This window comes from Netta rufina (assembly GCF_964035555.1).
Source record: "Netta rufina genome assembly, chromosome: 4".
Taxonomy (NCBI): Eukaryota; Metazoa; Chordata; class Aves; order Anseriformes; family Anatidae; genus Netta; species Netta rufina.
Window position 1 is genome coordinate 44,135,346 of NC_140127.1, and position 14,124 is coordinate 44,149,469.

Genomic DNA, 14,124 nt, shown 5'->3' on the forward strand with positions numbered 1-14,124 from the left:
AAGGGAGTGTTTATTGCAAGAACTCTTCAAACATATCTTAAAATACAGGGGGGGAATCAAAAACAAATCCAGAGGACTCTTGATTGTTTCACTGGCACTTGATATGAGAGTTGTAACATCAAACCAGCTTTTGAAATAAAAAGCGTCTGTAATGAATCCTGACCTCTGCTATGGAATTACAGAGCAATATTAATATCACTGAGGAAAAAAAAAAGTCTCCATCCAAATTAGCTGAGCAGCCTCTGGAATAATTTCTTGTTGCAACATCCTTTTTATCTCTTCAGAGTAGTGTCAGTATTCTGTTCACAGACATTCAGGAAGCCAAAGCAAAGTCATGGCATGCAAAATTTTGAGCTTTCTTAACTCCCTTTAAAAGTTATGAAATTTTGAGGTTTCCTGTCTTGACAGAATTGTGCAATGTCTTAAAAGAATGGCTGATTACCAAAATGTTCTGTGATGATTTATTGTTCTCCCCAACTTTGTTTTGAAACAGAAACTGTGGTATTGCCTTATTTTCAGCCAAGCCATTCATCAATACTAGTAAGATCTTGCAATAGAGTCAGAGACAAGGTGCTGTCCAGTGTTCCTCACTGCCACCAGCTTCAGTTGTAGAGGAGCACAGGTTGGGCATCTTGACTGATGCTAGGGCACTGCTGCAGTTGGGCCTGAGGCTAACCTGTGCTTTTGTAGGTGCTTGGAAGCATTCCATGCAGGTGGAAAAAACAAACAAACAAAATGGCGGTGCCAGAGTGAATGCTGTGATTTGCCATTCAGGGCATCCCAGGCATGCAGAAATACCTTGGACAAATCTGCTACTTTGCATGCAATAACTTTTAGTTATCTTTCCCCTACCCACTAGCCCACTCCTGGTTGGTTCAATAAGGTGTGTCTGTGTGTAGGACACGTCTGTAGATGTCTTTGTACTCCAAGACATCTTCTATATATTTTTGCTTCATCTATAGACCATAGAAACCTAAACTTCTTGTATGGCCCTGACTGGTCAGTCAGTGGATGCTGTGAGAACCTCTCACAGCAGTGACAGTGAGCAGAGGGACTATAAATGGGGCTAACAGGCCTCTCCCACTCCTCCCCAGCCCCTCTGGACCAGGACCAGTGATTTATCTGCAGTGCATACATACTGTGCGCCCTACAGGTGGTACAAGCTCTGTGTGATATGCCCCTGCATTGCAGTGACATTGCAGCTTTGGATGTGATTTTTAAGGGTTTGATTTATCAGGGTGAATATTTCATTTATTTTCAGATTAAGACCTGTGTGAAGGGAAAGGAAAAACTAGAAAAGCAGTTGCAGCAGCAGGTATGTTTCTGTTTACCTGTGCCTTGTTGTTGGATGTGAATGAAATGCTGGTCCTCGGGAGCAGTGAGGAGCAGTCTCCATTTCTTATGCTCCCGGTCTCTGCCTCTGCTTGTCAGCCACCAAAGCCAGTGGCATTAGATGTGACAGGAGGGGCTGAAGGGTTCAAGCTCTTTATGTTGGGAGAACGAGCACTTCCTTTTTTCCTCCTCTTACCCTCTTGGGAGGGAGGAAGGAGGGCACTTAATCTCACAACGTAGAGATCTTGAACCCTTGCCAGAAGATTGGTCCTGTACATAACTGGCTATCATCTGCAGGACAGATGCTGGGACTTGCTGCTGTATTCTAGTTGACACAGGAGATGGAAGCTAGTCGAGTTGTACCTGAGGCTCACCTATATACAGAGGCTCAGTACCAGGCTTTAAGCTGTCCTGTGTGTGTGTTCAGCTTCAGCTGCTGGCCCAAATCTATTCCATGAGTTATCTGTGGCTATGGATGGATGAGAGAGACCAGTACGGTGTGAATTTGCAGTGCATCAGATATTCCACAGTATTTGACCCTGCTCAGTTCCTCCTTTTTCATGTAGCCTTTATCACAGGGAATTTCTGAGGCACTGGTACACACACAGGCAGCCGCTGCTGAGTAGTTGGGGCACTGGCAGTGTACACTTGGGAGCATCTTGTTTGTCTCTTCCTGCTTTGGGATGTGATTAAACAAGCTTGTGAAGTACTTTAAATACAAGAGGAGCCATGCAGTGTATTTATTAGTTTATTTTCTTAAGTCAAATTATTTAGTTCTGACTCATCTTTCATTCCTCCTTGTTCTGTCCTTAGGCAAATTCCCATTAATTCTACTGGGACTCAGAAAGCCTAAGAAAAGGCACAACCAAATCTCAAGACCATAGACTTTGGTCCTTTACCAATATTATTTATTTTTCTTGTTATGCAAATGCCTGTCCACATGTAGCTCTGCTTCAAACCATTGAATGTTACTAATGTGTAATGAAGATCTCTTGAATATGGAAAGCATGCAGAAATATGCTTGCCACATATTGAAAAAAGATATTTTCTAACATAAAAGGTGTCAAGAATCTGGCATGAGAAAAGTCAAATTTCTTAAATGCTTTTAAAATTGTGAACAGTCTGAAGAAGCTAAACATTGTTACTAATGCTGACAAAGGGGATTTTCTTCCCTGTTGCTTTTCACCAATGAATTTGTATGTGGATACTGTTGGTTGTCATATCCTGCTAGTAATGTATTTTTTTTTCTTGCTTTGCTTAATTTTTGACAGACAAAAGACCTCCCGGTACAGTCTGAGAGACCCATTTACCCACCTCCACTCTTTCTCTCCCCATGCGTTAATTATGGGAACTGTGGGTTGGTCCTTCACTATCAAGATCCACGAGTACATCCAATGTCTCGCAGGGCACAAGAACAGCAGCAACACTCAGTAAGGTTCCCACCTTCTCCAGTTTCACAGGGGCACTGATTTTCTCAGTGTGGTGACCACAGAAGAATTAACATGGTGCTATCACACTGCTGTCCTCATCAGTTACTAAATCTGTTGTTTTTTTGGCTTGTTTTGGTGCCAGGTCAAGGTTTTTTTACTGGTTTTAGAATTACCTAAAGATCTGGAAGAGCCTTTCTGATCTCTGTACAGTCTCTCTTTCATGTTTGTCTTCCCCCAGATGATGATTTTCTTTTATAAGCTTGTTCTTTTCTTTGCTGTTCCTGTGTCTTTGGTACTGAACTGCACACAGAGTGCTGCCATGTCTCAACTGAAGCATAACCCACTGAAATCTGTGCACAGAGGAAAAAATGCAGCAATTTAATATTTGGATGATAAATTATAATTTAAGTATATATTATTATGTATTTTAAATTTATTTTGGCAAAAACTGTTCATCTATAAAACCGCAAGAAGAAAAAGAGACTATACATTAGTTTTCCATGATGCTTCTGGTCATTCTATAATTAAAAAAAAAAAAAAAAAAGGAAGTTGTTTGATTGGATTCTTGTTGGTTTCTTAGATTAATTTACATACATGTAAATGCAGAGCCTTTTCTAGCTGGAGCCCAGTTCTGGGCATACAAAGTAAATGACAGTGACACAATTGGGTATCTAGTTGCAGTTGGCATTATTCTGTTCTCTTCCCTCTATTCAGCTGAAGAAGGCTTGTTGACTAATGTCTTATTTCCGTGTCCTACCCTGAGTATTTGTGTCTCTGGCTCTATTATTGGAAAATGACTTTCGTGCTTCACTTACGGTTTCTGTATTCATGGATAATACAACTGTCCTACCACCAGGCAGAACCCCTGTAGGCAGGCTGCACAAACACACGTTCCCCGTACATTCCCACATGCTGACAAGCTTGTGGCAGGGTGCACAATGCTGCTGTTCAACTCTAAGGGTGAAGCCCCAGATTTTGTTGCTTGTGTTGAGTAGTATCTTCCTTCTGGTACTCTGATGTGAAATGGGATTATGTGAGGAGTGAGGTTTACTGAGGGTGAGGCACTCAGGCTGAATGCTTTAGGAATGCAATTTTCCCAAGCAAGCCCGTGTGTTGGAAGAAAGAAAGAAAAAAAAAAAAGAGCATAAGTGGAAGTTATATCTGAGCATGGCTAACACAGTGGGAAATTTTAATTTTTTCCTGGCACATGACAAGGTCCTGTCTTCCTTGGCATGAAGAGGAATCCTTTGCCTTAGGGCAGGTTATGTCAGGATGAGTTATCTGTTTCAAGAAAAATACCGACATTTTTGAAATGCTGTTGGTTATCTAACAAGTAGGCTGTGCTTGTTCAAAACCAGTGAGAATAAATTTAAACATGGTGAATGTCATTTCTGCCTATAAAGCTGTTGCCTATCAAAAGATGTTCATTATTTGTGAAATTACAGCTTAGTTTCTGCAAGGCACGTATAAGGCTTTCCGACTGCAGAAATCCGTTTGAAAAGCTGTGGTCAAACGAATCATTTCTATAGTCCAGGAGTGTGCTTATCTGCTTGTTTATCAGAGTTGGAAGTATCGCAGAATGTTTTTTGCTGCAATTTGGACTCTGTCCCAGATTATTTTGGCTCTTCCCCCTGAACTTTCATCATCTGGGTTTCTAATTCTGCAAGGGATCACTGGGTTTACAACTTTGCCATTCCTGCTGGAGCACTGGGGTCAGTTTGACTGGTTGCTTTGTAACTCCCAGTTTCATTCTGAGTTTTCTTTGAAATTCTTCGCCTGTGAGAGTACAGTGTTGCTGCTCTGAGCTTTTGATAACTCCCTGAGCAATTTGTTAGCAATGAAGAAAGGTGTTAGAATTTAATGAGTGTCCTGAGTTAACATACGTAATCCTGTGTGTTTAGTCTGTGCTTTTGCTTTTTCAATCTTTTTATATCTTGCACCTTTTCGTTCCTTTTACATTGTCAGTAGAAATGTTTTTGTTTAGTCTGACATGAAATACATCTCTTGTCTCTGAAATTCATTCAGCTTTGCATTGTGTATGTATGAAAGAGTGGATCAGAGAACAGAAAATTCAATAGAAACTCAGAAGAGCAATGCAAATAAGTATATTTTAAGCCATCAGTGGAAAAAATGCATAAAGCAAAGCACAGTCTGGCTTTGTATCAAAGTGTGTTTTGTTTGCCCACAAACACAGAATTAGTTAGTAATTCATGTGGACATTATTATTTAAGTGAAGATAGGATAGTTCGTTTATCCTAACGGTGTAGGATAGCAATTACTGCTATATAACTGCAAATGACAGCATACATAAAAGTTAAATCTCTTTTCTATATCTACAGCTTCATCCTGCTGCCTTAATTTAGGCAGAACTTCTTTAGAAGTCAATGAAATTTCTTCCCCACAAGCTGAAGTGTGTAAGAGTCTCCTTGGGACTACTCAGGGTTTTGTCAAGAGCAATTTCTGCAAAACAAGAATCATTTTCCCAGTTTAACTAATTTGAAGCAGTAATTACCTGGAATTTGATGAGCTTGCATGTACTCAAATCAAATTGATGGTTTAATAGAGCTTCAACTGAAATGTCTGGTCCCAAAATTGTTTATTTAGTTGCAATGTGCTACTTATTTACCACAGTGTGTAAACTGTATTGCAATATTTCTTTCTTCCTTGCTGTTGCTTGCTATAAAGGATTTCCCTCGATGAAACTATGCCTGCATGGACATCACCTTCTCAATGCATCCTCTTAGAAGAAAGATTGGGAACCTTTCCATCCCACAATACTTTCAATAAGTTATTTGATAACAGCTAATGTAATTGCAACACAAATGCTAATCTGTGGAAAGGGAGAAGGGAAAGAACTTGACTCAAAGGGTCAAATCATGCAAAAAACTGTGTTTATCCATACTGAAACTGGAACAGCTTTACCTGTTAGGTCGGTGTGTGTGCCAGATATCTCTGGGCTTCCTAAATATAGAAGATAGAGCTAGTTAAAAATGTGATTTCTGCTATTATTTTCTAGTCTGTTTTAGCAGTAGTGTACTACAAAGCCCTTTTAAAACCTGATTTGTTTCTGTTAATGTTTGTTTTGATTTGGGGGATCTAGAAAGGCTTACACCAATATTTTAAATCAGTTCAGCATTTAAACCATGTTGCAAAAAAGGAAGCAAGCTGAAAAGACTCAATCAGTGGAAACATAAAGCTAAATATAAAATTTTTGTAAACTACTTTTGCATGACTAACAAAAAGCTTCACAGCACAATTATGTTTTTAACATGCCACTATTCCTTTGTTTGAAGTGTCTATGAAATCTATATTGCTGTAATAATGTTTTATTGTTCTGTGCAGCCAGACTATCAGTGGTATGTTCCTGACCAGTTTCCGCCAGATGTGCAGCACAAGGCAAATGGTAAGACAACAGCTGTACAGAGCATATTTTAAATGTGCTTTTTAAAATAAGGGCCTTTGAGGGTTATATAGTAAACTTGCCTATTTATCTGTTGAGGGCTTACGTGACAGCTTTGCCTCAGAGAGCTGAGGCTGGTGTATGTGCAACACAGGTGAGGTTTCTAATGTAATACAATCTGCGTTAGAGCTTTCAGCTTCATTGCAATTTGTAAATTATCTCTACTGCACATTAAAGGATCGTACATTTACCTCATTAACTGCCTAGTAAGAGTCCTAAAGAATAGATATCCTTAGAGTTTTCCTTAGAGCTTCTGTTGCTCTAAGACTAAATTTAATGATGGGCTGAACCTGGGGGCTGGGGTGGAGCAGGTTTTAGAAGCCCTTGGTAACAAAGTGCAGGTTTTAGGACATCATTTCACTTTAAAGGCAAAATGCCTGTTGCTGTTCTAGATCTGCCTTGGTAGTTCACGGTGCCAGGTCTTAAAATGACTGTTTAAATGGACAAAAATAATTTCTTGCTGAAGTGTTGGTGTAAGCTATCTGCTGGAAAACAGGAAGAGCATTTAGTATTTGTACCTAGGTTTGAAATCATGCTAAATTCCTTGGTGTTTTAAAGTACTTGGGTCAGACTGGTCAAAAGACAGATGCCAGAGAGCACAAAGATAAAGTGATGTTATTCTGGGTGGGAATCTGTCCCTTCATGTTGTCTTCAGAAATTTCCCAAAGCCACCCCTTTTTTCTCAGAAGTAGTCAAAGATCATGGCACCTAAAGTTCTGTGTTTTGCTCTGTTCTTATGTCTCATGGCTCATTTGTAGTGATACCATTTCAGATGAATAGTGCATCATCCTGTGCAGCGCACGGGGATCAGCAATGTTCATTCGTGTGCTGTGGGAGCATGTGTGCTCCATCTGGGTGCCATGTCATGGTGCAAGTGGACACCACATGGGGTGGGAGGGAGTCCTCACCAAAAGCTGTGTTGTAACTAGAAGAAGATGGCTACAGAGGAACTCTTCCGTTGTTTGTTGTCCTCTACATTTGCAGGGAAGAGAGGGTAGGGTGGGAACGTAGCTTGCCAAAATGGAGGATGAGCTTCCCATAGATACATGGCAACTGCTTGGAGGGTTCTGATGTGGTTGTAGGGAAAGTAGAGCTGTGACTGCAAGAGAGGCCAGGAGATTAATTCTGTAGTTCCTCCCACTTAAACTCAGAGTGATTTATTGCACCAGAGGATACTGAGAGGATGTTTATACCAGTGTATGAAACAAGTCCAGCCACCAACTGCAGCTGTGGTCCAGGGCAGTACGCTTATGGAATATGAAGAAAAGAGAATTCTTTCACACTGCTTGATTGTAGTGACTTGACTTCTGTCTCCCTGAAAAAAACAAAAGTGTTTTTAAATCCACGCTTTGTTTTTCTATTACTGTTGTTTGTCCAGAACATCCAAATACCTCTTCCTCAGTGGAAGAGCGTTTAGGAAACTCAGACTTTTTTCTTCTCTTTCTCTTTTAGTGACCATCAAAAGGAATCCTCAGCAAGTACCATCATCATGTTGTGTATAGCATAGGGTATGCCTATATGTATTCCAGGCTCTTACTCTTTTTATTTTTAATAATAGAATGGAGATTTTTTTTATTAGCTGTTGATCACGGAGAAGTCCACCTTCTACAATCATTTAAAATGCACTAGCCAGGATTTATGTATTGTAGTCACCTATGTTAAGTCTATATTCAAGTCATTTGTTTTAAGAAAGGTTTTAAAGACAAACTCCAGGAATTCATGAAGAAAGTATTCTTAACGTTGTTCCAATTTCTTTGTTCTGTTTTGGACTAATGCAAATTGCAAGGGTGAGTTTAAAATGAGCATGTGTGGCAGCATTCCTGACAGCACTTTTCTCAGCTGCTGCCCTGTTCAGAGAAGGCTTTCTTAAAGGGCTGTTGCATCTCTCCTGCCTAGTTTGTGTTTCTACTTGTAAAGATCACATCTATTTCCATAGATACAGGGAAAGAATAATTACTGAAATGTATTTAAAAAAAAAAAAAATCACCACAGAGCTTTCCTACTATTTGCTCTCCATCCAATCCCCTGTTTTCCAAGGTTTCTACACCTGTCTGTTATTTTCCTCACACATCTAAGTTTTGTTGGTTGACAGAGAATCACTTACAGACAGGCCTGAGGAGCAGTGTTGTCTGTGGCATTAAACGTTCACAGTGCTGTGGTAGTTTGTATCTGGCACTTTCAGTATGAAACCTTTCTAATTAGCCTGGAAATGATTTCATCAAAATACAGGAAGGAGGAGAGGAAAAGGGCAAAACAACAACAACCAGAAACCGCAGGCCTCAATGTTCTACCCTTTTCCCACTAAGCCTCTCCAAAACGAGAATGAACAAGAGGTGTTCGTTCCGCTGTAGTAAGATATCGTAATTATCTAAATGAAATCCTTGTGGTTTAGCTTTATGGTCAAAGTGGAACCAAAGCGAAGCGTTGTCAGAGGGTGTAATAATCGTGGCAAATTTGTGTTGTTTTAATGTGGTGAAGAGACGAGAAGTGGAGTGTGTGTAAATTGTCCATCCGTGGTGGTATTGTGATTATGTTATGCTAACATTGGTGTGGGGAATTTTTACAGGTGTAAGTGAAGTTTGCGAAGATCGTGTGATGAATGTTGACGAATGTATCTTAGTGATTTTAATTTAGTTACAATTTTAATGTTCTACTGCTGATCTATGAAATATGGCTTTATGCAAAACAAAACAAAACACAAAAACAAAACAACAGCAACCTGTCTTTTCAGAATCTGAAGCAGTGAACATCACTAAGCAGGGCTGCGTCAGCTCCCTCTTTCAGAAATGTGTCAGCTAAGTGAGGTTCAGTGACGTGCCTTGCTTCTTTGACTAATGTACTTCAGAGCTGCTCCAAGCACCTTCACCTGCTTCTTGCAAGTGAAGTCATCTCTCTCTGCATTTTGCAGCTAAGTGTCTATGGGACATTTAGGGATTTAGTCTGGGTGAAAAGAAGGGTCCATAACCCTTGCAGTACAATGAAGTTACCCTATAGAGAGAGGTAGTTATTCCCAGAAGTAGGTGCCATGGCTTGGCAGACCAGTCCTCAGCCTTGAAATCATGTCAGCATGCCCTTGAATTCAATTCAGAGGCTCATATAACAACGTGCTCGAGCATCTTACCCCTGTCTTTGTTCACATAACACATGACAGTGTGATGGTCAGTGTGTGCACACATGTGGAGGTGACACAGCTAGGAATCTTGATAGGCATTTATGATTGTATTTACTTAAATTTTTTACTTATCCATACACCTAAATAAATAAAAATAAATAAAATACCCTAATCTTTGTACACATTGTGGTCCAGAAGTAGCTACTGTGGATTATATTTGGCCTTTGTTTATATTTTTGATTCAGTAGTCACAATTTAAATTACTTAATCCGATTTTTTTTTTTATTTGTCCATGGTTCCTCACAGTTATTTTTGAAATACCTTCTTTAATAGAAGTTAATGCTCCCCCAGAGAAAATTATAGTCAGTCTCAAAGGACAAAGCAATGAACATTTCCAACTCTGGTAACTGTGGCTGTAAAGAACTCTAAAAGTAGCAAGAGACAACATATGTGAATCTCCTGGATGAGGAAACGAATCAGGGAAAATAGAAATCTTTAGAGACAAATAACTAAAATTTGTAATCCCATCTGAGAAAGGGAGAGTAGAAGGGAAGACGCAGCACCTCAGAATTTAAGGGGAAATGATGATACAGAATAGGAGGAGGAAGCCCAAACGAGGTAAACTGTAATTGAACTGTTCTTGCTTTGCTGACCTGAAAGAAATGAGACTTCTTGTAGGAAAGTCAGAAACAGGAGGAAGAGCTTCCTGGGACAAATTGTCTTGCAAGAGAGAATTCCAGAAAAAAATAAAACGTTTTTGAGCATCAGTGAGGGGTATGAACTGTGTATGTAAGATAAGAAGAAAGTAGTCCTGTCTTGTAAGAATAGTTTAATAACTATCCTGACTGATAATAATTGTATTTCTCTACAAAAACAAACAACAACAAAATACACAAGTCAACCAACAAAACAACAACAAAAAAGGTGGTTTAATTTGGCTTTGGTATCTAAAAGCTGCCTGTCTAGTGGATTGGAAATATTTGTATTGTGGCACAAAGCTGCCACAAAATGGCTCTATCACAAATCCTCGCAGCAAAGGTAGAGAGGTCTGTGCTACTGTAATAATCTTTGGGATACTTTGTATTGACCACTCAACTTGTTTTATAAAAACACATCTCTGGCTGTAGGGAGTTTACTTAAATATTAATAAAGAACCATTCAGACCATAGTGGCTTTGGGACCTTAGAAACAATTTTGATGGGCTTCCTAAGTTAAACAGTACACTGGTAAACTCGGGAGCTTGGAGATGCTTTGACCTGCTAGGGGTTGCACGGGACAGTGAAGATTTACTAACCGCGTGATATATAATTTCCAAAAAGATCGAGAAAAGGTTTTTGCTTTTGATTATGTGTTCAGTGAGGTGATGTGTTCCACGCAGTAGGTACTAAAGGCATGCCCATGGGCTGAAGTTGTTTTCATGCCAGGCCACTCTGTGGGATGCAGCTGCATGCTCTCTGTGTGGCTGCAGAGAGGTGAGGGCTTGACCTGGTTCCTCTCCTCCCACTCTTCCGTGGGGCTGTCTTGTCAAGAGGTCAGTTCTCCACCACTGGGGTTCAGATTGAATCCAGAAATATTCAACAGGTGGTTGCAAGGAGGAGAGTGTGGGCTGTATTCAAGTTTATTAATCTGATTTTACTAGCTTGTTCTTCCTGTTTGCATCAGCAAGTTTTGTGTTGCATCTCTTGTTAAACCACTGGAGAACTCTGATAACTCATAACAGAGCTCAGCATGTCTGTCTGTGGGCATAAATGTTTCTTCTCCCTGTCTTCGCAAACATGAAATAGTCCAGCTGAAGTAGGTGAGGAGAAGAGATGGGCAGGACCACATTGTGGCCAGCCAAGCTCTGCAGGCGAGGCTGGGGAGTTCTTGGGGGGCCACTGCTGGTCTGTGGGGCCAGGTGAGGAGAAATCACCCGGCTTCCAAAACTGCGAAGGTGTTTGCTTGGGGGCCACAACAAAGAGAGGGGCAGTGTATAATGGTAAGCGGTGGGAGTTGGGTAGAGATTAAGGAAGAGGGGAGATGTCTCATTGCACCAGAGATGTATTTCAGAGAGGTTAACTTTTCTGCCTGCCTCTGGGCCGTTCCCTCCCCAGGTACTTTGCTTTGTGGAAAGCCTTCTCCTATAATGTGCTCAAATCCTTCCAGCTTAGCCTTGTTCTGCCAGCTGCACTGCCTTTGGAGGGACATTTGCTCCTAAATCTCTCTGTGCTTTGTCACTCAGCATTGCTGGAGCTAGTTTCCTCTCTTTTTTTATTTTTATTTTTTCTTTTTCTTTTCCTTTTTAAGGAACAAGGCAGAAAGAATTCCAGCAAGTGTACTTAATGTCACTTTATTTGGCAAGCAGTGTTGACTTCCTTATCCAACTGCACAAAATTGAAAAGACAGTTGGAAAAAAAAAATTGATTTTGGAGATTTTCCCTGAACCCATTTTTTTAATGAAAATTCTCTGGAAAAGAGGTTTATTGCAGAAAGCCTACTCAGAGCAAGAACCCTTTTACATGCTGCAACTACTGGCATGTCATGTCTTTTTTACTTCCAAAATTAATCCTACTGTATTTGTTTTCTTGGCAGAAAGAGTCTCAGTACACGTGTTTAAGAACCCCAGTTACCCCTTTCCAAACATTTGGTACAACTACTGGATTTCTTTCTCCTGAACTGTACATTTTAGTTTTGGATCCAGCTGTGCCAGGCACAGGGAGAAGCCAAAACGGGGTGCTTCTCCTACCTCTCAGTTCAAGGGGTAGTTCTGGAGGTGATGGGACAGGCAAGAGCAGCTGGTCACCACCTCATCTTGACATGCCTAGGAAAAGCAGAAATCAACCTGCAAAGCCCTGGGGATGCCCAGATGAGCATATGAAGCAGCACAATGTGTCCACTTTCATTATAATATCATCTCTTGTTCCCTTCCACGCTCTGCTGCTTTCCAGATTTTTGCCCTCAAGGTACCTACTTTGTGGCTAATGTTGTTATAATTACAGCTAATTGGAAGAAGAGGGGGAAGTGTGGGGTTTTCCACTGAAAATAATGACATCTGTAGGGAGGGGAAAATGTAAAACTGGAAAATAATTTGTGGAGATCTTCAATGAAAACCAAACAGAAAAAAAATAACTGACATCTTAATTTTCCTGGAAGAAAAAAACCCAAACCCTAAACATTTTTGGTATTTAGCCCATCTTCAGTGCATACATTACATTAGGAAATATCTGCTCCCAACTAGTCAGGACAGATATTTAATTAGTAGCTTGCCATCCCACTGGGAATGCATATGTGATTATTTCCAGGATTTCTACGGATACAACTTGATTTTTGCTAGTGCAGTATAATGAAATGCTGCTCTGTATGCATATAATTTTTAACCCCAGTAACATGAGAAGTTCCTAAAAGAAAAAAAAAAGAAAAAAAAAAAAAGAAAAATAGTATTGCTTTAAAAAAGTCAACTTCACATAGTGATCAGATACTTCTTACTTTTCAGGCAGAAGCATCTCGTGAGGAGGAACAGGATATACAATCTTAGCAGCAGCATGATTTAATCATTTTATTTCTGTCAAACAACTTACCAAGATTTATCTAGATCTTACTTTGTTTAAAACACACAGAACTGTGTTCTAAGTGTGAAGCATTCTAGGCTCTGACACCTGCTGGGTACCGCAAAATGTTGTCTCAGGGGGAGAGAGACTTTTTGCTCATGGGAACTCTGTGTTGGATCATAATAATAATTAAAGAACATCTCACTGTATTTCTGCCTTCAATGTATGAATATCCCAGTCCTTTTGTTTTTGTTCAAAAAAATATATTGTTACGTGAATTCTGACATTTGGTGTGAAGCTTTTATCCGTGTATACCTTAATGATGCACAAATAACCAGTCTCCTAATTGTTGCTCTTCCTGGCTTTTGTGAACAGATAACATGAATTTTAGCTCTGAAACTACCCATAAGGAAAAATGTAACCAAGATCACCAATTCACATAGTACTGCAGCTTGTTACAAATGTGGACCTTTTGGATCAAGTTTTCTTTCCTATACATTTGGGTATTGTCAGCCCTGTGTGTTCAGAAGTGAAGGATGGTGTTACTGTGTAGTAGCTGCAGAGCAATTCTCCCAGGCAAAATCAGGTCCCTGCTGGAAGTATTTCACTCCTAATGTTTCTCTTGTAAGCAAAGTACTGTGAGTGCCGGTGTGTGCGCTAGTATATTTCCTTTCTTCAAACATATTTTGTTTTCCTAGCTTGAGTGAGCTACTATCAAACACGTATCTGAACCACAGACACCTACTTAACAGTTGTAGTACTGCTTAGTTCTTCCCTCTGTCATACTTAATGTACTCTCCTGGGTACACCTACTGCTAATGCATTCCTAATGAGCACTGCTGAATGTCAGCTGTTCTTTCTGGAGGTCTAGAAATATTTTACCTGGGGGCTGTAGGTTATGATTAGACTCTACTGTTTGCTCTGTATCAAGAATTTTCAGGACTAGATCGAAGTTAAGAGTCAGAGACTACCAGTGCATTGTAGGATGTCCTTGCACTCTTTTGCTGCTTCACACTTACTGCCATTTCTGTTGGGCTGATGACAGGCTTTAAGGATATGCAGTATTGGCTCCAAGAGAGGAGGAAGAGAGAGAAAATAGAAGGAAATTAATCATAAATGGGTTGTATTTCTCGATGTCAAAACCTTTTGTATTCATTTACTTTTGCAGATTCATCCTCAGAGAAAGGAGCCCATCGCTGACATCCTCTGACCTGGAGAAGCATAGACCAAAGTCTGCAAGCGCATCGTGCAACTTCATTATTC

The 14,124-nt window shown here is 40.1% G+C and overlaps 1 protein-coding gene across 1 annotated transcript in view; it reads left to right on the top strand.

Annotated features, from left to right (window-relative positions):
* TNIP3 (TNFAIP3 interacting protein 3) overlaps window positions 1-12,848 on the top strand; it is a gene marked incomplete at both ends in the record, with an annotated part of 83,463 nt that extends 70,615 nt beyond the window's left edge. The window contains 4 exons of the mRNA XM_084286511.1: window positions 1,262-1,315; window positions 2,604-2,767; window positions 6,105-6,165; window positions 12,807-12,848. Of these exons, the coding sequence (XP_084142637.1) occupies window positions 1,262-1,315; window positions 2,604-2,767; window positions 6,105-6,165; window positions 12,807-12,848 (321 nt within the window). The remainder of the gene's footprint in view (window positions 1-1,261; window positions 1,316-2,603; window positions 2,768-6,104; window positions 6,166-12,806) is intronic.
* Between the last annotated feature and the right edge of the window lie 1,276 nt (window positions 12,849-14,124).